This window comes from Hemicordylus capensis, chromosome 14 (assembly GCF_027244095.1).
Source record: "Hemicordylus capensis ecotype Gifberg chromosome 14, rHemCap1.1.pri, whole genome shotgun sequence".
NCBI lineage: Eukaryota > Metazoa > Chordata > Lepidosauria > Squamata > Cordylidae > Hemicordylus > Hemicordylus capensis.
In genome coordinates this window covers 13,874,932-13,900,526 of record NC_069670.1, presented here as the reverse complement: position 1 = coordinate 13,900,526, position 25,595 = coordinate 13,874,932, and the positions used below count along the sequence as shown (strand labels likewise).

At 52.5% G+C, this 25,595-nt stretch overlaps 1 protein-coding gene across 1 annotated transcript; it reads left to right on the top strand.

Annotated features, from left to right (window-relative positions):
- The first annotated feature begins 1,958 nt into the window (after positions 1-1,958).
- Positions 1,959-13,356, top strand: MUC1 (mucin 1, cell surface associated). The gene is made up of 6 exons (XM_053278067.1): positions 1,959-2,468; positions 3,579-3,652; positions 5,223-5,362; positions 6,451-6,581; positions 7,405-7,539; positions 12,005-13,356. The coding sequence occupies exons 1-6, from the start codon at positions 1,959-1,961 to the stop codon at positions 12,071-12,073; spliced, it is 1,059 nt and encodes a 352-aa protein (XP_053134042.1). The 3' UTR covers positions 12,074-13,356.
- Positions 13,357-25,595: the final 12,239 nt, after the last annotated feature.

Sequence of the window (25,595 nt, the reverse complement as noted above, 5' to 3'; positions counted from 1 at the left end):
GCCCCTTAACGCTGCATATGAGGAAGGGCTGCCTCCTGCCCTAATAGGACCCAAATTCCATTCCGTAAAACATCTCAGCTTCCATTGATTTCTAAAAAGAGACAACGTTTTATGCCTCTGAAAAGGGCAAGAGCTGGCACCATCACCCGCATCCCTCTTTCCTCCCTCTTTACCCATCGTGCCGTTCAGGTCCCAGAGCCCCTGAAGGGCCCACCATACATTGGCGCCTCACACCCAGGAGGAGTCTGGGCACAGCCACCGTTTGGCCATCCCACTCCCCACTATAATGCCACTCAAATAGCACTGTGGACACTTGGGGGGGGGGGGCGGACGGACAAGATGGCAGCTGCCAACAGGATAAAACAGAAGTCTGGGGCGAGAGAATTAAAAGGCCTAACTTTGGTTCCTTAAAAAGGCCCCCATGACCCTTAGTTAATTTCTGAAGGTCCACCCCGCCCCCAATGCCATGAACCTTAGGGGGCCTGCCCCGATGGGGAGAGAGACCCACTGGATGGGACTTTCCTGAGGACTCCCTCAAAGCAGCCCGGATGCTATCGGGTCCTGTCAGTTGGCCACAGAGGATGTCCTGCTGCTGGAATTGATCTTCCTTCTCTCCGCGCTCAACTGGCGTTGGTGGGGCACTAGGCTACGGCTGAAAGCTCTGGAAACCGTTTACTTTGGGGCCGGACTGCAGCGACTGCCTCTCTAGCTGAGTTCCAAGCCTGGCTGCCCCCTAGGGTTGCCAACTGCCCCTCATGACGCAGGATGTCCCTCATTTCAGGGATGCAGTGTTGGTCCCTACAGGGACAGCATTGCTCTCTCATTTATTCAATCTCTATATATATTTCTCCTGGGTGTGCCCAGGAAAAATGCGTCCCGGCAGCCCAGCTGATTGGCTGGGCTGCGGGGGCGCCTGATTGGTCCTGGCGCACCCAGGAGAACAGCGGCGGCGGGCCAGGCTGTGGGCGGCCATGGTGGCTGGCTGCAGAGGCAAGGCGGTGGGCCAGGCCGCGGCGGAGGCGGGCCCTGGCCCGGCCACACCACGGAGTTGGTGGCGGCGGGACTCGGCCCGGCCACGGCAGCGGGACTTAGCCTGGCCGCGCAGGTTTTCTGCACCCGGGCCCACTAGTAATTGCCATTCTGGCAACAAAATGCTGGCAACCCGACTGCCACCCCCAATCCCCAAAATTGCCCGGTGTGGGCCACTGATCTCTCCTCTTCTTCTTCCAGCAAACTCCACCAGCAGCACCACCACCATGGACAACAACACCAGCAGCAGCAGCAGCCCCACGGGCTCCACCAGCACCAGCACCAGCACCAGCACCAGCGGCCCCACGGACACCAGCGGCCCCACAGGCCCCAGCACCCCCACGGGCCCCAGCACCCCCACGGGCCCCAGCACCCCCACGGGCCCCAGCACCCCCACGGGCCCCAGCACCCCCACGGGCCCCAGCACCAGCGGCCCCACAGGCCCCAGCACCCCCACGGCCACCAGCACCCCCACGGCCACCAGCACCCCCACGGCCACCAGCACCAGCGGCCCCACGGCCACCAGCGGCCCCACGGGCCCCAGCACCCCCACGGGCCCCAGCACCAGCGGCCCCACGGCCACCAGCGGCCCCACGGCCACCAGCGGCCCCACGGGCCCCAGCACCAGCGGCCCCACGGCCACCAGCGGCCCCACGGGCCCCAGCACCCCCACGGGCCCCAGCACCAGCGGCCTCACGGCCACCAGCGGCCCCACGGCCACCAGCGGCCCCACGGGCCCCAGCGGCCCCACGGGCCCCAGCACCCCCACGGGCCCCAGCACCCCCACGGGCCCCAGCACCAGCGGCCCCACGGCCACCAGCGGCCCCACGGCCACCAGCGGCCCCACGGGCCCCAGCACCAGCGGCCCCACGGCCACCAGCGGCCCCACGGCCACCAGCGGCCCCACGGGCCCCAGCACCAGCGGCCCCATGGCCACCAGCGGCCCCACGGCCACCAGCGGCCCCACGGGCCCCAGCACCAGTGGCCCCACGGGCCCCAGCACCAGCGGCCCCACGGCCACCAGCGGCCCCACGGCCACCAGCGGCCCCACGGCCACCAGCGGCCCCACGGGCCCCAGCACCAGCGGCCCCACGGACACCAGCGGCCCCACGGACACCAGCGGCCCCACGGGCCCCAGCACCCCCACGGGCCCCAGCACCAGTGGCCCCACGGCCACCAGCGGCCCCACGGCCACCAGCGGCCCCACGGACACCAGCACCAGCGGCCCCACGGCCACCAGCACCCCCACAGGCCCCAGCACCCCCACGGGCCCCAGCACCAGTGGCCCCGCAGGCCCCAGCACCACCACGCCACCCACAACCTTGGGTATTAAGAAGTTCTACCTCAATTACCACATCACAAACAAGAACTTCATTCCAGAAATGTATGATTCCCAATCTAATGCCTTCAAGAAGATTAACGCTACGATTGATACAATAGTAAGTGCCATAGCCCAGGGTTAGGACGGAGAGGAGGGAAGCGGGGGGGGGACACCCCTCCTTGGGGGGTGGGAAGCAGGAACAGCTGCGGTATTACGCCAGTGACGGGGGGCAGGAGGCAATATGTACCAAAATCCCCGACACTGCATCATCATCATGTGGGTTCTTTCCAGCCTTATCCGGAATCAATGGTTCGGATAAGGCCCCACTGTTGCTTTTTACTTTTAAACAAAAAAAAAACCTAAACACAGTAACAAGTGGGGATCCTGAAAACCTTGCCAACGGTGTGCCCACTCCCAGGCATTCTCACAAGGATGAGGGGAGAAGCAGAAGAGAGCAAAATGCTTCCTGCAGGTCCTACCTCTGTGGTGGCAAACGGGAGCTTATATCACCTCACCTGCCGTACCCCATTAATTCGGCCCCCAGACCCATGAAATTCAAGCCGACTGCCTTATGCAGCTCCTTTGCCTCCTCTAGCTGACGAAACCTGGATACATGAGGCAGTATTATGCAAAGGAAGATAAAATCATGTCCATGTGACTCTACGGCAGGTCACAGGACTGGCTTGCAGAATTTGGGGGGTTATTAAGAGAGGTGTGTCCTCTCTCCTGGGCGCTTTCCAGATTACGTGCTTCGACTTGGCAGGATCGTATTGAAAACGACCCCCAGAATCTCAAACTCGTACAACGGGGAAATTCAGCTATTTTTCCGCCACGGACTGGCAACGTTGTAGCACTAGAATGCCAAGTTAACATCCGAAACAAGGCATCGGAAATGTGAAAGGCACCTTGTTGTCGGGACTGCGGTGTCACGTCACAGGAAGTATGGAAAGCACACTTAGCAGATCCGTAGTGACCCACCCTGTTGTGGGGTTTAATCTGGAAAGCGCCCTGCTGTGGTTCCCCTGCAACAGGTTCTCATGCAGAATCTAGACTAGTAATTCATAATATAGGGTGAATGGGTTGTTACCAAACCGATCCAGTGTGGGTGGTAACTGGGGGCGGGGCGTGGGTCAGGGGGAGGTATGCCTTTGCTCACCCCCCCCCCCAAATGAGGTCTTACCCTAATCTAACCAACACACATCCTCTCTCTTTCTCTCTCTCCACACAGTATCAAGAAGTTTACGGCTGTCCTACATGTCCTAATAACCAGTACTACCGGGGATACAGACTGTTAGCACTCAGGTATGGAATACAGAGCACATATCTATATTGGGCAGCAGTGATATAGGAAGATGCCGAAAAGCATCAGCTCATACTGCGTGGGAGGAGGCAATGGTCAACCCCTCCTGGATTTTACCAAAGCAAAACCACAGGGCTCTGTGGGTGCCAGGAGTCGACGTCGACTCGAAGGCACACCTTTACTTTTACTTTTACCAAGACCATTCAGGGCTGGCAAACCTCAGGAGATGTGAGGACTGGGCTGACAGAAAGGGACATTTCTGGTACTTGGGGAAAATCAAGTTCAGTTCTCTACCACAAGACGTGGCAGCAACACCCAACCAACATGAATAAGACGGATATTTATATACCGCTTTTCAACCACAGTTCCCAGAGCGGTTTACATAGACTATAAATAAACAAAATGGCTCCCTGACCCCAAAGGGGCTCACAATCTAAAAAAAAGAAAAAGAAACAAAGATAGACACCAGCAACAGTCATTGGAGAGATGCTGTGCTGGGGATGGAGAGGGCCAGTTGCTCTCCCCCTGCTCAAGAAAGAGAATCGCCGCTTTTAAAAGGTGCTTCTTTGCTCAGTTAGCAGGGGACAGCTTGGATGGCTTTAAGAGGGGGGTTAGATAAATCCATGGAGGACAGGTCTATCAATGGCTGAGAGCTATAGGCCACCTCCAGCCTCAGAGGCAAGATGCCTCTCAATCCCAGTTGCAGGGGAGCAGCAGCAGGAGAGAGGGCAGGCCCCTTCACCTCTTGCCGGTGGGCTTCCCAGAGGCATCTGGTGGGCTGCTTTGTGAAGCAGGATGCTGGACTAGATGGGCCTTCTTGGGCCTGACCCAGCAGGGCTGTTCTGATGTCCTTCTGTTCTAACCTTGCTTGGCCTTCCAATCCCAGTTCAGTTCCAGCGTCCTAGAACAGGTCCCACCTTGCAGTTCAATCCCCATTAGCAATGCTCAGTTAACTTTAAAGCAGCTCACGCCCACAATTGCTTACAAAAACCAGCTGCTGTTGAGGGATGTTTGGTGGCTCTGACATGGGCCAAGGAAGCATTTTGCTCTCTGGACCCACGCTGTGATGCAGAACCAAAGAAAGAGAAAGCCGAGTGGGGAGGCGTCACTACAGTTTATATCAGACAAAATCTGGTCCGGAAGTGGCAGTCTCGCCACTCAAACCTGGACCATTCCAGAGTCACCATCCACGTATGAGCGCTTACTTGCCTCACTTTCTTGGAATCTCTCTGAAGCCAGTAGGCTTGAATTCCGAATTGATGGCCCGAGGATTGGGCTGGGAGACTTGCTGGCATCTCGGGGTGCTTTTTGGACCCTGTTAATGGTCAAATATAAAATGCCATTGCATGTCACCTTTCCAATAGAGTGAAATCTATCTACTATTGCATGTTTCCCAAGGTGTTTGATGGAGAAAGGTCTTTCTCAGCCCTTCTAAAATCCTTTGGAAGTGGAGATGCCAGGGAATGAACTTGGGGGCCCCTTCCAGCTGTTCTGTCGGGGTGTGTGTGTGTGTGTGTGTGTGTGTTGGTTGTCCAAGCCTTTAATGCTTCCTGTTTTCCTTCTAATGCATAGACCAGGCTCAGTGGCGGTAATTACAGAGCAGAACTATGATGAGACAACCAGTAACACTATCAATGAAAATGTCCTGGCTGCACGTCTGAGAGATTCCAACAGCACAATCTTGCAGGGTTTGGAGCTGCGCGACATTACAGGTGAGAGGGGTAGTTATAGGAAGGAAGGGCTGCAGCAAAGGATGCCCACAGCCCCTTAACGCTGCATATGAGGAAGGGCTGCCTCCTGCCCTAATAGGACCTAAATCCCGTTCCGTAAAACATCTCAGCTTCCATTGATTTCTAAAAAGAGACAACATTTTATGCCTCTGAAAAGGGCAAGAGCTGGCACCATCACCCGCATCCCTCTTTCCTCCCTCTTTACCCATCATGCCGTTCAGGTCCCAGAGCTCCTGAAGGGCCCACCATACATTGGCGCCCCACACCCAGGAGGAGTCTGGGCACAGCCACCATTTGGCCACCCCCCACCCCTGCCGCCGTAATGCCACTGAAATAGTACAGCGGACATGGGGCGGACGGACAAGATGGCAGCTGTCAATAGGATGAAACAGAAGTGGGGGGTGGGAAAGAGAATTTAAGGAATTTGGTTCCTTAAAAAGGCCCCCATGACCCTTAGTTAATTTCTGAAGGTCCACCCCGTCCCCAATGCCATGAACCTTAGGGGGGCTGCCCCGATGGGGAGAGAGACCCACTGGATGGGACTTTTCTGAGGACTCCCTCAAAGCAGCCCGGATGCTATCGGGTCCTGTCAGTTGGCCACAGAGGATGTCCTGCTGCTGGATTTGATCTTCCCTCTCTCCGCGCTCTACCCGCGTTGGTGGGGCACTAGGCTACGGCTGAAAGCTCTGGAAACCGTTTACTTTGGGGCTGGACCACAGCGTCTGCCTCTCTAGCTGAGTTCCAAGCCTGGCTGCCCCCTAGGCTTGCCAACTGCCCCTCATGACGCAGGATGTCCCTCATTTCAGGGATGCAATGTTGGTCCCTACAGGGATAGCACTGGTCCCTCAATTATTCAATAGCATATAATTCAATTACATAGACGTCAGTGAGACTCAGGCTCTTGATTACCACTGTGCATACACCTCCCAGCCACGCCCCCACAAACTTGTGTCTCTCATTCTGGAACTTCTGTCCCTCATTCTGGCAACGAAATGTTGGCAACCCGACTGCCACCCCCAATCCCAAAATTGCCCGGTGTGGGCCACTGATCTCTCCTCTTCCTCTTCCAGCAAGCACCGAACCAATACCCTTCCCGTCCCCGAATCCTGACCGTACCGAACCTGTCCCAGGCTGGGGCATTGCTCTCCTCGTCCTGGTTTGCTTCCTTGTCCTGGTGGTCCTAATCTTCCTTCTCGTGCTGGTGAGTGAGTCCACTAGGCCCGGATCCACTGATAGGCCCGGATCCACTGACCCCAGCCAAATCCACCTGGGGTGGCCTCTCAAGCCAGATCCTGAGGCTCAGAGGGAGGTAGCGTCTGGGGACAAATGGGCAGTGCTGGGCAGGGAGAGGGGTGGAGCCTGCTGGGTAGGATGAGGCCATGCAGCTTTGCTGGGTAGGACGAGGCCATGCAGCTTTGGGAAGAAAAAGCAACGGGCTGCCAATCCCATACGCACCACGGGATCTTTATTTTAGGTTCAACAACACTTGTGAGTGGGGCCAAATAAGAAAAACCTCTTCCCCCGCCTGCTGTCCCGATCCAGATTTCCCCAAAGTGGTGTAGTGATTAGAATGCTGGACTAGGGCCAGGGAGACCCGAGTTCAAATCCCCATTCAGCCATGAGACTAGCTGGGTGGCTCTGGGCTAGTCGCTTCTCTCTCAGCCTAACCTACTTCGCAGGGTTGTTGTGAGGAGAAACCAAAGTATGTAGTACACCGCTCTGGGCTCCTTGGAGGAAGAGCGGGATATAAAATGTAAAATAATAATAATAATAATAATAATCTAATTCAGAAAACAACAACACCAGGGCCAACTGCATTATTAACATGACAAGGTTTGGCCTTGACCTAGGAGTACGCCCACTGAACACAGCAGGACTTACTCCCAAGTAAACAGGCATAGCGTTGCACTTTGCATCCCAGAGTTGGCCAACGGTTGTTGGCCTCCATGTTTTAGAAGTTAAGCTCCACCAATCTGCACCTCGAATCTGCCTCACTGGTGCCGTTTTCTGCTCTCGACTCCCAGGTCATCCGTTGGTGTCGCCGAAGCCAGCGTGGCAACCTAGACTTGCTCAGCTCCCGAGACTCCTACCACCCCATGAACGAGTATCCGACGTATCACACACACGGAAGGTACGCTGCTCCCCCAAACAAGCCAGAGGTGAGTGAGAATCAACTCCGAATGCTTGGGCTGCCCTGGGCTGAGTCGTCCAAAATGAAACACACGGTTGTGTGCATTCCTTTCAAAACCACTAAAGAAACCAAGCAAGTGGGGCCCATCTTGTCCCTTCATAACCACCGCTCTGAATGCATAATGAATTCACGATTCATCTGGAACCGATTCATTATTCGGTCCGAGCTCATCCGGGTTGGGGGATTTAAGCATCCCAGAAAACGGCCGCAGGAGACATTTTTGCCGGGATGTCCCCTGACAGGGTGAGCCTGCGTCTCCCGCCAGTCGTTTCCCAGACTGTGGGAGGTTTACGTTTTGCTTGGAACAGCCAGCCAAGATGCCTTCACAACGGAGGGAAACACAGCCGCGCAAGGCCTAGCCACAGCCTCTGCGTCCCGCCCGTCACGAGTCAACGGCCTTGGAGGGGCCGCTGGCCGTCTCCCCTGACCTTGGGCAGATTTCCCTCCCGTTCACCGTCACCGAGTTAATCTCTAACTGGCGAGCTGGTGTGAACTCAACAGCTGTTCTGGCAGCAGCCGGGACACTTAGTCTGGCCAGGGTTCCGGCCTAGTGTGACAATTCGGTCCTTCCGGCCCCTCGCTCTGCGGTCAGCCGTGCCGGCACTGGAGCCCCCTTCCCGCACCTCACGGCACAAGGCTGAGGAACAGGGCGCCAGCGTGACCCACTCGCTCCTGACGGGTCACCGGCCGCTGAGCGCAGCAGGGGTCAGGGCTGCCGTCACGCCCGGCCGGGCCTGCCCTTGCCTAGGCAATCTGCACCAACTGACCCCGGCAGAGCTGGTGCCGCGGCTTCGGGGTGGGGTGTCATTCCACACGAGGCCCGTCCAAGGGCGAGGCCCGATAATGTCACCTCAGCCGCTTTGAAACCAGGCAAGGAAGGATCTGGCCACATCTGTTCCCTTCTGCACACATCTCGGCTGAGCAAATAGCAGCCCGTTGAGCAAATACACCGCTTGGCACTCGCGGGGTCCAGGAGCCTGGGGGAAAGGAGGCAGGGGCAAGGAGGGAGCCACTGTGGGGCCCTCTCCGCCGCCGCCGCCACACCCGAAAAAGCGGCCGATGAGGCCGGGGGTCCCTGGCCTGGCCCTCAGCCTGCTTGCCCTTGTTGGGGGCAGCAGCTCAGCTGGCCCAGCCGCTCCCAGCCGCGTGACCAGGCAATGTTTACACATGACATTGAGTCGCTTGTGATGTTGCTGGCTGCCTCCCAGCCTTCCCCAGAGCCGCTGCGGCTGCATTTAACCCTGTGGGGAAGCCAAGCGGCCAGGACCTGGCGGGAAAGCCCCAGACACCTGGGGGCTCCCCACGCAACCACGACGTTTCCCTCGGAGATGCAGAGAGGGGTGTGCCGAGACCCTTGGCCTCCCCGTCCTTTTCCAGAGAGAACAAAGCAAGGCCCGGCCCCTCAGTGTGGCCGTGCAAAAGGGAGAATAGCTCCTTCGCCTTGCTCCCTCTCCCCGCAAGGGGAAACGGAGAGACGCCAAGGGCAAGCAGACACTTCCAAGACCTCACCTGCAAGTTTTATCTCCCGAATTTGGGACAAGCCCCACAATTATCCGTTCGGGAGCCATTCTACAGCTTAGGTTCTGCCCAGCGTCCGACAGGGGTGGTGTCGATAGGCTCAGAGGGGGGCACCTGTGGGTCAATAAGAACCCCAGAAGAGCCCTGCTGGATCAGAAACGTGGCCTCAGCTAGTCTAGGCATCCCGTTTCCAGCACCAGCCAGCCAGGGACCCCTGTGAAATTCACGATGGAGATAGCGAGCCACTCCCTGCATTCGGTATTCCAAGGCAGACTGCCACTGACCCTGGAGGTTCCACTCTCAGCACTCACGGCTAATGGTTGTGGATAGATGTCTCCACGTCCCCGGAATTCTGTATCCTTTTTTTTTTTTTAAGCCCTCAAAATTAACGGCCCTTGTCCAGTCTTATAAAAGGGACACCATCACAGTTATACAATCAAATGGAATTGGGGTCTAAAGCATTCGGCTTTATCAGCGAGTGCAACACCTTTGACTCCAGGTGTTGGTATGTGGCCGTTTGTAGGCTCCGTATTCCGCAGCTTACACAACAAAGAGAGAACATCTCAGGCACAACATGGGGAGGCATTTTAAAATGATACTTTATAAATAGCGCACACCAAACACATAAACAGAAACAGCCACCATTCCGGGAAAGAAAACTAAAGCTTGCCAGATGCGGACGGATCAATTCTGCAGCTCGGAACAGATGGCAACACGGAAACAGCAACCTTTCACTTCAGTATCTGAAAGATCTCCAAAGCTACTCAATGGAGACAATTCTTATATGCTTATTAGAAGACAGGGACCCAACAATATCCCTGGCGGTTGCTAAATTTTGTTATACATTGACCAAACTAAGAGAAGCTAGAGCACAGCAATCGGTTACTGTCAAAGATTCCTGATTTTATTTATTTGATGACATTTTAGACTTTGTTTCCATTATTGTTTTCTCTTTTTACAGTGTATATTCTGTGTATATTGATGTTTGATCTAAGATCGTAAATAAACAACTAACTAACCTTTCACTTCAGCAGGACAGACCGTAGCCCAGAGAGCCGCAAAGCTAAGCTGTTCTGTGCCCCAATCCAGCTATAGCTGCATGTTGCACACAGCATTTTGTGGGGGAGCAATACGGCGGGCAGTGGTTACTAGCTGTTTTTCCTGCTGCCCAAAACAAATCCATGCCCATTGCTGCTAGTGTTTCCCTGTAACAGAGATTTCCCAGATGCTGTTGACTACAGCTCCAATCACCCCCTGCTGCAATGGACTTTGGCTGGGGATGATGGGAGTTGTAGTCAACTAGGTCTGGGAATCCCCCTTACAGGAAACATAGATGCACCTGTTGCCAAAGTTACAGAGGGTAGCCTGCCCATCTGGCAGCCGGACCCTGGCTGGGCCCAGTCCTTCAACAGTGGGATCCAGGGTGCTTGGGCCTGGCCTAGCCAATGGCCATGGGTTCCGCCACATAGGAAGCTGCCATATACTGAGTCAGACCATTGGTCTCTCTAGCTCAGTGTTGTCTTCACAGACTGGCAGCGGCCTCTCCAAGGTTGCAGCCAGGAGTCTCTCTCAGCCCTATCGTGGAGATGCTGCCAGGGAGGGAACTGGGAGCCTTCGGCATGCAAGCAGGCAGGTGTTCTTCTCAGAGCGGCCCCTTCCCCTAAGGGGAATCCCTCACAGTGCTCACACATGTAGTCTCCCATTCAAATGCAAACCAGGGTGGAGCCTGCTTAGCCAAGGGGACCATTCATGCTGGCTACCCCTCCTCTATTCTACCAAAGACAACCACGGGGCTCTGTGGTTGCCAGGAGTCGATGCTGACTCGAGGGCACACTTTACTTTCAGCCACCTCACCGGTGCTCTGGTCCTGTTTGTACATCTTCCCACTCCTTTCAGATGAAGGAAGTACAACCTGTTCTTTCCATTCCGTGACCACAGCAGGCGCCTCATATCATTGCTGGGAAGAGGGCAGCGTCAACAGGGCTCTCTCGGGGCTTGGTTGCATTGCCCAGCCAAAGCATTTCAGACATCCGGGCTTCCCCATCGCCTCAAAAGCCCTCCTGTCTACAGGCGCTGTATTCACAAACCTGCATCATTCTCAGGGTGTCTCCCAACCACACCTCGCCAGACAGGCTCACTTGCCCAGTCTTAAAGCCCAGTTATTTCGTAGAGATCCGACACCAAAGCAGGAAGAGTGGACATTTTGGCTCAGTAGACAGCAACATTTGAACTGAAGTTAAGGAAACCATGGCACGGACAGGCTAGAATTCGAATCCATGCCCCACAGCTAAAAAAAAATAAAATCTAAGTTTATCTTTTTTGGGGTGGGTGGGAGAGTATTACCATGTTGGGCAAAGCATCACCTATTGAATCTCTGCCTGTTGTGCACTATGCAGCTCCTGATCAAGTGATACCCTACTGGCCTGGCCTGCTGAGTAACCTAGGTTGCCAGCATTTTTGCAGGCCCTGGCGACTGTGCATTCCACAGTCTGAGTGGGTCACCAACATTCTCTTAGATCCTGGCTCCTGTGCATTTAACTTGCCAGTCAATGTGGTATTAACGTGGGAGCTGCTGGGCAGAGAGTTTCCAGTGACAAAAGGACCTCGGGACTCAGGTTGCCATATTCTGGCTTTTCCAAATCCGGGTGCCTAATTTGCATATTATGTCAATTAGCTTGAAGATATTTTTTCAGCAGAATAGTGACTGCACATTTTGCTCCATAATTCCTCTTCTACAAGGGCTAGAGCTTCGTTTTTTGTTTTAAGTGAAAGCTGAAATCCGGGCAAATCTGGGTGGGCTAAGCCATCTGGGTGAGATGCTTAAAATCCAGGGAGCATGGCCACTCTACTCAGGACCCGTCTTAGCTGATCTGGCCTCCCTCAAACTGACTGCACCCTCTCCGCTTCTTCCACAGAACCTAGCCAACAATGGGACCAGCCCGTTCTCCTATACCAACCCAGCCATGGCCAACGACAACTTGTAGGAGGAGGCCCGATTCCTACAAGTGGACTCTGAAGCGGATGGGTGAGCAGACAGGATCTGGCTGGGCCAGGTTGTGATTCAGGAACCACAAGGGAAAGCATTGACGGGGAAACCGCTGGGATGATCCGGTGAGCAGGACCCGTTCGTGGGAACTGCAGTGTCCCGGCATGAAGACAGCCATTCTCCTACTCACTTAACTGGCTACGGGCAATCTGCCCCCACAAGTCCTTTTAAAGCAAAACAGAAATAAAAATCGAAGCGCTCGTCAATGAGTACGTCGTGGGGAGACCAACTAGTTACGTTGGGAGATTTATTCACAAGGCTTCGCCGCCTCGAGCACGGAGCATTGCTGGGCAACGGAACTCACTGCCACAAGGTCTGCACAATCATCAAGGGAACCTCCACCGCTGGACAAGTCAACCAGAAAGCAGCCCCAAAGAGACAATAACCTTGGGACAAGCTTTCCTGGCCAACGATTTCGAAGAACTGGGTTCCTGGTCATTAACATCATTAGAAGTCTGTTGATTCCCCACCCCCACCCCTGCTATTTTATTTGTAATGTTTATTCTGTTTTCAAGATAAGATGTAAAGTGTACATAATATATTATGCTTATCTATTGCCATTTCGGGAACACGTGTCGAGTTTGAAATACCCGGGTTTCTTCTGGGGATGCGCCCCACATCTCTCTAATCAGGGGAGGAGAGAGTGCAATCCTTAAAACTGCTGGGTTCCAATTCCTTCTCCCCCAACACTCCTGCCCCACACCCAAGGCAAGCTTCCTTGCTCTGCCGGGGGGCGGGTGTAATAGTACAAACACAATTCCCGACTCTGTGGGGGAATTTCCTCCCCTTGATTAACAAATGTTCCAGAGGAGCCGAACTTGGACGCATGAAGGAGCTGAACGAAATTAATTTTAAAAGCAGGGGAGCAGTGAGATACCCCACTTCCTTCCTTGTGCTCTTGGCACAAGATCTCAGGGATGGATTGCCCACCCACAAGGGCTTTTAGTGGCCTGAACAGTAAAACCGTGTTCTCACTAGGACCCAGAGTCAGAAAGGCTAGTCAATTCCACGAGTCACCCATAATGCACCAGGCTTTGCGCTGACTGTACCACTGATTTGGCGGGGTCTGCTTTGCCTCTGCCCCCTGGTCTTGTCGAGCTGGGAGGGGTGGGCCATATTTAGCATCAGAAGTTGGCAACCCGACTTCCAGGGCTGCTAGCATAGCTGGGCCTCTGGTTACTCGCGGGCTTAGATTCTTGGCTAAGGTGTTTGGTGGGGAAAGAGAACAGGAAGCGATGGGACGCCAGTGTTTTACGGCACCTTTGGGAACATGGCATCTTTGTAAAATTCTGCAATAAAAGATTCTCTGGCGTTATCAAGGTGCGATGGCTTTGCTTTGAGGGTGGGGATCGGATTGGCAGTCACGCGGAGGAATCACTTGGCCCTCTTTTACTGTTGACGCGAGCGGCAAATGTTTTACTAGAGAAAGGCTGCATGTGTTTTAGCTGCAGCCTGGGAAATGGGGAAGCAAATGAAACCTGTTGCCTAAGCTGTCTGGAGGCCTTGTCCTTTTGGGCAGTACCCCCGAAGACTACTGAGCAACATTGTGGTTTTCCTATAAGGCCTCTGGGCAGGGTTGCCAGCTTTCCTCTATGCTCTTACAAAAATGGTCAGTTTCAACAGGTGACGCTTCCCTCGTATCTCTACTCCTAGGGCTAAACATCACTTATGGGAAGTGGGCCTGTCCTGCAGCTTTTAAAGAGGCAAAGCTTCCTCCATCAGGAGAAAGACAACAACCTACCTGAACGATCTGGGGTAATATCCTGATTGGCTTTTGAGTGGCACTTTACAGTGGGAAAATGACTTGACTAGCAAGCCAGAGGTTGCCAGTTCGAATCCCCACTGATATGTTTCCCCACTGGTATGTTTCCCACACTATGGGAAACTCCTATATCGAGCAGCGGCGATATAGGAAGATGCTGAAAGGCATCCTCTCATACTGCGTGGGAGGAGACAATGGTAAACCCCTCCTGTATTCTACCAAAGACAACCCCAAGGCTCTGTGGTCACCAGGAGTCGGCACCGACTCGACGGCACACTTTACCTTTACGCTGACCTAACTTGCAAGGATGCCATTCTGTTCTTTGGATTTACCCAAAGGTTACTGCACAGCAGCTTACAAGTCGACACAAACAACAAATTTAAAAGATCAGGAATGAAAACCACTAGGAGAACAAAATAGATCAGCATCCACAAGAAGCAAAACACAACTATCGGAGCCAGAAATCAGTTCGGAGCAGAAATGAAAGCTTTCCGAAACAGCAAAGTCTTCACTACCTAAGAAGAAGCCACCCTAACCTCCCTGGGAATTATTCACACATGGCTTCATGCTGTGGGGTAAATGTTGAGCGAAGCCACTTCGAATTACACTTGCGGCATTGAGGGAAGCAGCCCCCTCTCCTCTGCACTTGGTTTTGGTTTTGGTGCAGGTTCACATTGCATGCCTCCCTGTTTTCCTTCGAGCCAATGGGGGGCAGGGGAGAGAGATAGATTTATTTCTAAAGCCTATATCTGCATTCCTAAAGAGGGTTTCCCACTTATCATGTTAATGGTTCTATCCAGTGCCTCCCCCTATTTGCTCAGGTGTTTTCAGAAATAGTCGCTTAAAACCAGCATTTTTAAAAACCAGGAAATACATCGAGATAAGCTAGAATTCGGAAGACAAAACCCGATTTGTGTGTGGAGATCTTCCAAGGATCTCAAATGGACTTCGGAGTAAGTTTGGCTGGTGTATGAATGCACACTCTTTCTTCCGGAGGAGATACCCTGTCTGTAAAGCCTCCTGGAGAGGAAAAGCCTAAAAGTCTTGCCTGATTTCCCATAATGCACTGTGTCCAGACATCAGCTGGAAGGCCAGAATTTCCCCCTAAGCAATGGCCTTGATTTCCCATAATGCCCTATAATCTTGATTTCTGATGGTGCATTGTAAACCTTTGGTGGATTGCAGTGACACTTCAGAGGTGTGGGGCCATTTCCAGAAGGAAAACATAGAGAATTGCATGCTATAAAAAACTGTAAGGTTTACACCAAAACTGTAAATACCTGTAAAATGTTATCACACTTCACGCCTCACAGTTGTGTTTCCTCCTCTGCCACGTCTCAGGATGCTGCCAGGGGTCCATCCCTGCCCAGAAACTTTCATATGGCCATATTTTAAATTCACGATGAATGTGTCATCAGTGACACAGATGAGTGTAAACAAGGCTTGATCACGGTACTCTAATGTCAATGGGCCTTCTCTTGAGTCATTTGCGCTGGGTGTCAGCGACTGTATTATGCAACCACTGTGAGCCAACCCAGCACATTTGCATGGTCTACTTTACACAATTAATTCCAATTATTTTATAGCCACCGGGAAGGACAATGAACAGCAGGACACAGAGACTTCTCCCGGCCTTCCCCACATATTTTCGGATCCCATTTGCACACAGCCACGAGGACTAGGAACTTACTTTTAAGAAGAAAAACGGAAGCCGAGCTCTTCAGAATACAGAATTCCACTTCCTCTGCACACAACTTTCATAATGAGAAAAGAAGTGCCAGTTGAACGTCCGAATATCATGCAGCCTGACCTAAAAACAAAACGAAAAGGGTCCTGTCAGTCTCTTAGCACGCTCTGGGCCCAAAGCAAAAGAGGAGTTACACTTCAGACTTAATGCTTCTGTTTATGCAAGCAAAATTAACATTAGTATTAGTAATAGTCGCGGGTTATAGATTCCAGGCATGTTTGATGCAGGAGCTCATACACAGCCTCTGTTTAGGCAACTTGCTAGACATTCAGTTATGAGCTGAGTTCTCAAATCAGGGGTCCCTAGATGTTGCAGGATTACAACTTCCATCATCCTTTTACCACTGTGGCTTGGGGTAATCCAGCAAAGCTACAGAATACACACACCCACCAAAAAACATTTGAGTTTCCCCTTCATTTTACTAAACTTCCCCACCCACCACCAAACCCAATAACCCAAACATAAAATAAATTATCTCCACCCCACACTATTTGTTAAAAATGTTGCTCCTAAAACTTCCCCTTCTGTACTCCTGGACCTGAGAAAACCCTGAATTAGGCCATTAAACCCCTGAAACTTTTCTCAAGTCTGAGAAAGCCCTGAATTAGGCCATTAAACCCCTGAAAGTTGGTAAGATCCACATAAGGAAGATGAAACAGGCTCACTCATGGAATGGCCAATTTGTGTGTGTGTGGGCTTAATTACTAGAAGACAACTCCCAGCACCCTCACCACAATTTATTGCACCTGGGGATGATGGGAGTTGTAGTCGAACAGCAGCTGGAGGGCCTCTGCATCCCTGGCCCCAAGTTTTAGGATTATATATGAGATAGAAAAATCTCTTTTTAGTCACCTTCTCCACACTGTGTATAAAGCCTTTATTGTGTTCCTCACCCTGCTCGCCCCTCCACCTGCCCTCAGTCAATTTTCCTGAACTAAAAGCCCTGAATGTTTTACTTTCTTCCTAGGGAAGGTGCTGTATCCCCTTGGTTGTTGGGAGGTCTTTTCCTGCATCTTTTTGGGCTTTCTACAATCATAATTTTTGATAGAGAGGTGGTCAGAATGATAAACAGCCCTATGGGTTCCTATAATTTTAACAGAGAATTTTGGCTGGTGCAACTTCTCGCCACACAAGGTTGCGAGCTTTTCTCAGGCAGAGGTTAGGCAGGTCATGCTTCAGCCAGGGATATGCATTCACCTGCTGAATGTCCTCCTGTAGGGAGACGTCTAAACCACTGCTCTTCTGAATTTCTTACTGAACGCCGGAGATCAGACTGACGTAGTCTGGTTTCCAAAGCAGAATGGGTTAATGACTGATGACGCAACAGCTGGATCAATAAATAAAGCCAATGTTTAGTTACTTACTTAATGTTTGCACTGCTGCGTTATTGTTCAGTCTCTGGCTATTTATATACATCTTGTTGCTTTGTTGGGTATGGTTTCACGGCCTTGCTCTTTGAGATACTGTGGTTTGGCCAAAGTACTAAATGAACAATTGCGCTGCTGATTCGAGTGTAAGTGCATCATTTTCAATGCAAATAGTTAGAACATTATACACAGACACATGCTGTGTGGAGCAGTCTCCCTTCAATTCAGTGGCTGCCCCAGCCCTATAGGAACATAGGAAGCTGCCATATCCTGAGTCAGACCCTTGGTCCATCTAGCCCAGTATTGTCTACACAGACTGGCAGCAGCTTCTCCAAGGTTGCAAGCAGGAGACTCTCTCAGCCCTCTCTTGGAGCCTAGATGCTCTTCCCAGAGCAGCTCCATCCCCTAAGGGGGGTATCTTACTGTGCTCTGGTCTCCCTTTCATATGTAACCAGGCCGGACCCTGCTTAGTTAAGGGGACAAGTTCTGCTTGCTACCACAAGACCAGCTCCCTTCTCCCCCTTGAGGGGCTTCCCATTTCACTTCACCCCAATTTCATGCTTCAGCAGCCTAACTCAAATTGGCCCGATACCGTTTGATTCAGGATCGATTCGGCTCAAACCAGTGATTCAGTTCCATCTGAACTGGACGAAATCCAAAGAGGTTGTTGAAGCTTTGTACATCCTTACTCACGCACGCATGTGTGCACACACTCAAATTTGACATTAGAAATCTTTCACTGAACCTAAGAACAGCCCTGCTGGATCAGGCCCACGGCCTGTTTAGTCCAGCATCCCGTTTCCCACAGTGGCCCACCAGATGCTTTTGGAGAAGCCCACCGGCAAGAGGTGAGGGCATGCCCTCTCTCCTGCTGTTGCTCCCCTGGGTTCAACCCCTGGCATCTCCAGGAAGGGCTGGGAAAGGCCCCACCTGAAACTCTGGAGAGCCGCTGCCAGTCAGTGCTGGCAATCCTGAGCTAGACAGACCGAGGGTCTGACTCAGCAGAAGGCAGCTTCCTATACTTTCACCAGCAAGCAGGGGGAGGGACAGTGATCCTTCACAAGGGTCACTGGAAGCAGTGATCCTTCGTATGAGAACTGAGGTCCTTGCAACTTCCAAGCATGCTCCTAGTTTCAAGAGAGAAAGCTTGGGGAGGAAAAATGGAAAAGAAGTTGATAAAAGTGCACCCTGTTCCCTTTGAAGCCACAATCGTCTCAGATTGGTGCGCCCACAAGTGTTCCAGGCAGACTCCTTCAGAACGAGTTTGGCAAACACTAAGCCAAGACAAACGAGGAAACGAAACCGCATATTTGAGCTGAGAAATAAAGTGATGGATGACACTGGGGAAAGAAAAAGAAAGAAAAACGGAACAGGCTTGGCTCAGCCTGCCTTTGATGTGAACACCCAGTGCTGGAGAGACGGCAGGGAGAGACCGTGAGCTTGCCTTCCCCTGGACCTCTCCACTCCCACATGTTCCTCTTCTTGACCTGGGTTATACAACCAGCCGGAATGGCAAATCTGGGCCAAGGGAGGCAGAGCAGGGCCACAGAAACCCTTCCTGGAGCTATGGCTCCATCAGGAGCTAGTTCTGAAATCTAAGACTCGACTCTGACAACAGTGCCCCTGAGCCTATGCAGAAGGCACGCCATGCGCGGCTGAGTCATGACAACCAGCTCCCATAAATGTGGGGATGTAGTTTTCAGAGATGCCCAAAATTCAGTTGGTTTCTTAAAAGCTATTCATCACTGCAAAGTACATAGGCACATAGGAAGCTGCCATAGACTGAGTCAGACCCTTGCTCTATCTAGCTCAGTATTGTCTACACAGACTGGCAGCGGCTTCTCCAAGGTTGCAGGCAGGAATCTCTCTCAGCCCTATCTTGGAGATGCTGCCAGGGAGGGAACTTGGAACCTAGATGCTCTTCCCAGAGCGACTCCATCATCCCCTAAGGGGAACATCTGAAAGTGCTCACACTTCCAGTCTCCCTTTCGAAGGCAACCAGGGCAGACCCTGCTTAGCTTAAGGGGACAAGTCATGCTTGCTACCACAAGACCAGCTCTCTTCCATAAGGACCCATTATGAGGCCGGCTTTGGGGTCAAGAACTGGGTCTACTACTACTATGAATATTTATATCCTGCTCTTCAACCACAGATCTTACATAGAATTAAAAAAAAAATACATGAATAAGATAGTCCCCTGTCCCCAAATGGCTCACCATCTAAAATTAAACATAAGGCAGATACCAGCAACAGCTACTGGAGGGGTGCTGTACTGGGGTTGGACAAGGCCAGTTGCTCTCCCCCTGCTAAATAGAAGAGAGTCACCACCTTGAAAGGCGCCTCTTGGCTCAGTTAGCAGGGGTCAAGATCCGATCCTAGAAACACTGCCATGCCAGTGGGAAAGGGGGAGATTGGTTTGCACTTTGGATGTATGGCTTGCCAGCTTTGACAGCTCATGGCTACTAGCCACCGGAACTGGCAAACGCGCGCTTGAGCCGAAACCGCAAGCAAGGGGCTGGGCAGCCATTCCTCTCTGGCGCGCAAGAGGGAAAGTCTACATTTTTTGCAGGTGACGGGCAAAGGAGCAGCTTCGGAGGAGTGGGGAGACGGCAAGGGCATGCTGTTTGCTTTGGGAGGGCCCAGTGTTGATTGAGGGCCCAGTGTTGATTGAGGGCCTAGCATTCCCTGAAACAAAAACACCCACCTGGCCGTTGCTGGGGAGGAGCGAGCATCTTGTGGGCGAAAGCATGGACTGTCCCCTCTGCTAAGCAGAATCTGCCCTGGTTTGGGTTTGGATGGGTGACCTCACGCAAGCACCGTCTGCTTTCAGGTATTCCACTTAGGGGGCGGGCGGTAGCCCTTTGCTAGAGCCCTTGCTTTGCACGCGGAAGGTCTCAGCTTCAATCCCTGGCAGCACCTCCGGGCATGGCCGGCAATGACCCCTGCCCGAAACCTTGGAGAGCTGCTGCCAGTTAGTGCAGACAATTACTGAGCTGGATGCACCAAGGGTCTGGCTCGGTAGAAGGCAGCCCTCTACGTTCCTATGTTCCCGTGCTCTATCTGCTCCCCAGAAACCGGCCCCCTTAAAAAGCGGTGCTTCCACAATGCCCTACCGGTGGGGGCCAGGAGATTCCCGGTTCCTCTGGAGCCCCAAATCTCTCTCTGGCCCTGCAGGCGATTTTTTTAACTTTTAGTTTTTCAAGGCCGTTTTCACAACGGGGGGAAGTAAGAAGTGGGGTCCCCCAGAGATCTGTACTGTGCTCTTTAACTTGTTGATAAAATCAATCAATCTAGGGAAGTATCTGCCAGAGAATGTGGTGATGGCCACTGGTTTGGATGGCTTTAAAAGGGGCTTAGACAAATTCATGGATGAACTGGCTACTAGCCTGGTGGCTATAGGCCACCTCCAGCCTCCCAGGCACGATGCCTCTAAATGCCACTGGCAGGGGATCAACAGCAGGAGAGAGGGCCTGCACACACGCCTTACATTCAAAGGCAAACCAGGGCAGCGCCTGCTTAGCAAAGGGGACCATTCATGCTTGCCACCACCAGACCAGCTCTCCTCCTCCATAAAAGGAGAAACAGGGCTGTCGAAGGATACGGTGGGAAGAAGCTTCTTCCCACAAGCCAGAAGACCTGAACCAGAAGTGCCCTTGCTTGGAGCTGAATTGGGTCCCCAGTGGCTGGTGGAATCTCAACTCAGGCAGGAGCCGGAAAGGTTAAGAGCGCTGACCGAGCCAATTCCAGCTCACGGGCACCCAGGCGAGACGGACAAGGAGGCCGTTGCAAACCCAGGCAACCAACGCAGATGGGTGGGCACAGCAGAGGCGAAGGATCGCGCTGCAGTGGAACGCCCGGAATGAGGGTGAGGTGATTGATTTCCAGCAGTGAAAGGGAGGAGGATAACGGTCACCTTCACGCCCTCCAACTGTCCGTGTTTCCTGAGACAACCCCTACTGCGACATACTCTCTATTTTATAGGCAAAGAGGGAGGTGCACAGGGAACTGCTTTCCACTGAGTCAGACCCTTGGTCCAGCTAGCTCAGGACCGTCTACCCTGACTGGCAGCAGCTCTCCAAGGTTTTGGGCAGGAGGGATCTCTCCCAGCCCTACCTGGAGATGCGGCCAAGGACTGAACCTCCTGCAAACAGAGCAGGGGCTCTGCCCGTGAGCTAGTACGGCCCCCTCCCCAACTTCCTCAAGTTGCAAGAAGTTCCAAGGGCCGGGCTACCCAGGTTAAGGTCAAGAGAGCACTGGAGATTCATGAAGACTTAGTCATATTTGCTTCCCACACAGAAGACGACAAGGAGGCGAACGTGCACTCCAGGGCGGGCAAAAGGTACCCTCAAAAGGTGACCTGGCCAGCCCAGGCCTCAAGCGGCGCTCCCGGAATTCCAGCAAAGCTTCAACGTCTCCGTTTCCAGCCATCGGGAGGTGAAACGGCGGAGCTGCAGGCTGAGCTGGAAAACGTGGCAACCCAAAGCACAGGGACGCAAATAAATCGGGCTGTGCCAACAACAGTACTTGCCCTGTGACATCAAGACGGACACACCAACCTCTGCAAACATACATCGTTTGGAAGAGTTTACACAGGGACAGCCTGGTCGTTCCTGATGGCAGGAGAGACCCGAGCAGGGAGGGGGACTGCCTCTTGGCTACTACAACTTTCCTGCATGGCCCCAAACACAGCTCTGATTTTTGACTGCGGGCGATCCTGTTCTTTTTTCGGTTCACTGGCCCCGATCCCCTGCCTTAAAGCACCAGCCCGATCCCACCGCACGGGCCTTAACCTAGCCAACGCTTCCCCCGCTCTCTGTCCACGCCAGCCCAAACGGGGGCCTCGCTACGCGGCGGGACGCTTCACGGACTTGGAATCTTGGAACGAGAAAAGCACACACACTTAAGCCACGATTACGGCAAAACCCCTTGAAGCTCGTTGTGTTTTTTTTAAAAGGTTGCAAATTAGATCTGGCTTGTTTGCCAACCTGGCACAATGCAAGCACAATAAATGTCAAAGGGCACCTCTAAAGACAGTACTGCCTGTCTGCCTTCCTCCTGCTAAATCAAGTTGGTTAATTTGGGGACTGTCACCCGATTAAAGAGATCGCTGTAACTGGGCAAGTGTTAATCTCTTAATTGGCTGGTGATTAAACTGCCATTAATCTGCATCTGACTGAAGCAACTGTTTTGAAGGGGGAAAGTGCACTTACTTCCTCACAGCAGGAGACATCTTAGAAGAGGTGTTCCCTCCTAGAAGAGAGCGAGCGAGCGAGCAAGAGCTAAGAATGCCTCTTCTTTTCTTTTTTTAAAAATTAAATTGGGAGATCTCTCTTCTGTTTAGCAAGAGGAGAGCAACTGTCCCTGTTCAGCCCAGCAGAGCAAACTTCCCAGTGGCTTTTGCTGGGGTTGCCCTTCTGCATCTTTTGGAGCACCTTTGGGGCAGAGAATGGCTTCCTCACATATATATATATTTACTACAGAAACCACTTTGGGAACCTTTTGGTTGAAAAGGCAGAGTGGCTCGATTCTAATACGAAATAATAAATGAGTGTTGCCCCCTCAGGCAAAGGTTGGCCAAGTTAAGTGGCCTCTGCGGACCAGGCCAAGAATGTGCACCTTTTCAAGATGGCGGCTCTCTTGTATTGAGAACAGGGGGCGACCCCTCTTCAGTCCAGCAGAGCGTCCCTCTCAGTGGCCGAGGTCTCCCTTGGGTTTCTTTTCGGATTGGGAGCCCCTTGGGGGCAGAGAACCATCTCCTCAGTCCGTTGGCTGTAGAACCACTTTGGGAACAGTTTTTGAGTTGAAAAGCAGAGTGGAGAGATTCTAATACTAAATAATAAATGAGCTTTTTCCCCCTCAGGCCAAGGTCGGCCTTGTTAAGCGGCTTCTGCTCACCAGGCCAGGAATGGGCTCCTTTTCAAAATGGCGGCGCTCTTGTTTTGAGTACAGGGGGAGAGCAGCTAGCCGTCCCTCTTCAGCCCAGCCTGGCTTCCCTCCCAGCAGCTCCTGTGAGGGGCTCTTCCTTGGTTTCCTTTTTGGACTGGGAGCCCATTTGGGGCAGGGAACCAGCTTCTCATCGCTTTTGCTACGGAAGTTACCATGGGAACTTTTTTCATGGTAAAGCCCAGCGGCCAGGTGCCTCATAAATAATAAATGAGCATTCCCCCCCCTCAGGCAAAGGTCGGCCTCGTTAAGCAGCCTCTGCTCACCGGGCCAAGAATGGGCCCCATTTCAAAATGGCGGCTCTCTTGTTTTGAGAACAGGGAGAGGACAACTGTTCCTTTCCCCCTCTCAGGGGCTGCTCCTTTGGGTTTCCCTTTTGGATTGGCAGCCCCTTTTTTGGGCTGGAGCCATCTTCTGATTCCTTTTGCTATAGAAACTTAGGAACTGTTCCAGGTTGAAAAGCAATGGACATATATGAAACCAACAATAATAAATGAGTGGCCCCTTCAAGGAAAGGCCGTCCTTCTTACGCGGTCTCTATTAATGCGGTCAGGAGGCAAAGTCTCACATTTATAGTGATTATATTGAAATATAAACAAGAAATATTATACAGCCATCCCTTGCCAAACAGTTTTCCCAATCCGCGACTGGGAAATTGTGACTGGTCTCGCCAACCATGACCCCAGTATCTGCGGTCTGGCGAGATTTTTTAGTGACTGGAGGGGTGGAGGGTTTCCGCAATTTTATTTTGGGGGGTTCAGAGGTTCAATCCGCTCATTCCTCTTACTGACCCTGCCAACTCCTCACGATTTAAAGTGACTTTGAGTGGTTTGGGGTTTTTTAAAAGTGACTTCAAGCAATGGGGGGGGGGGAGGTGTTCCAAACTCTTCCAGAGGTTCAATTTGCTCACTCCTCTTGCTTATTCTCGGTGATTTTAAGGGAGTTCGGGTGATTTTTGGCAAATATTTTGTATTTTTTCTTTGATTTTTTGGCCTTTTCATGACCGCAGTTCCCCTAAACGCCCTGTTTCCCATTGATTTCAATTGCTCGCCAACGGCAAAGTTGGCAACAGCGAGGTTTTGCAGGAATGGAACCCTTGAAGTTGGTAAGGGGTGACTGTATTTCTTTATCCGCCAGAATCTCATATTTATATGTCTCTTCTATCCTGCAGGGAGAAGGCAATTGTCCCTGTACATCCCAGCATAGCGTCCTTCCCAGGGGCTTTTGCTGGGATTTCTCAAGCTTCTTTTTAGATTGTAAGCTCCTTGGGAGCAGAGAACCACCTTTCTCATTCCTTTTGTTATGCATGAACTACACTAACTGGCAGCGGTTCTCCAAGGTTTCAGGCAGGTGGATGCTGTCGGGGATTGAACCCATATGCAAAGTACTGCATATGCTTTACAACTGAGTTATGGTCCAACCAGTACAATCACAGTCAAATTTCCAAGCCGACTCCCAAGTTACAATTAATTTTCCGACTCCCAAGTTACAATTAATTGCTCCCCCAGGCGACTGTCCCCGGGAAGCAAGCATGCACATCTAATAAATATGAATGCATAGCTTCTTTGAGAGTGTTGGAATTAATATGTTAACAAACTGGCAAAAAGGATCTCAGCAACCACCCCCTTTGGCTCATCAGGCTTGGTAGCCACTAGCCATCAAAGGCCATCGAGAGACAAAGCATCTTCTGGAGTGAAACTTCACTTTTCGCTGGGAACAAGAAGCTGCAGCCATCAGGAATGTGGCAGCCGGAACGGAACTTGGTTCGTGCTGCCAAATTCTTTTTGTGGAGGCGAAACCTGGCCACTCCCTGATTCTCATCTCACGGTTCATTTGTTTTCTTGGCAAACTGGATCAGAGTGAATGAGGGGTGTGGGAGATTGCCGAAATCCAGCCTTTATGAAGATTTTTTTAAACAAACACACAAACACACACACCACATTCAACATGTTGGAAGGAGGAAAGAAACTTATTTGCACATGTTCGGGGAAACCAGGGGACAGGAGGAACAAAGGCGCGTATGACTGGAGTGCTAGACCCACCCTGGGAATTTGCACACGGGAGATAAGGGACTAGCAGCCCCTGCTTTTTCCTGGTGAAATAATCCCCGAATGTCACGCTATCCCTGCAGGAGGCCGCACCCCTCAGAGAACACTGTCGGGTCGCAGCCCCTGAGTGAGGGAATTACCTTACCCCCAGCCTCTTCTTTCCTTGACTGCTAAAGAGGCAGTGCATAGGAACGGCCACAAGGTTTTGTTCCCTGGCCTTTGAGGGCTGGCGGCGGCTAGCTGCCAAGGTGGGCTCAACAGCTCTTGACGGCTAATGGCCACTGATCTTGCTCGCAGGCTCTTGGGGACCTCTAGCTACTAGATGAGGCGAGCCCGAGACCAGGGCTTTGCCTGGAGGTTCTGCGTGGCCAGAAATAAACCCTTCTGTGTTATAGCCAGTGAGTTAAAGATGACCGGAGTTGCTACGTTTGCAGTTACTGATACCCCCCTTATGGTCACGTATTAGAACACAAGAGTGGTGGACCAGGACCAAGCCGATCTAGTCCAGCATCCTTCCCCCCTCAGTGGCCCTTCAGAGGCCTCTGGGCAGAGGCGCTCTGACCCCCGGACCTTGGGGCCTCGGCCAGTGGCCA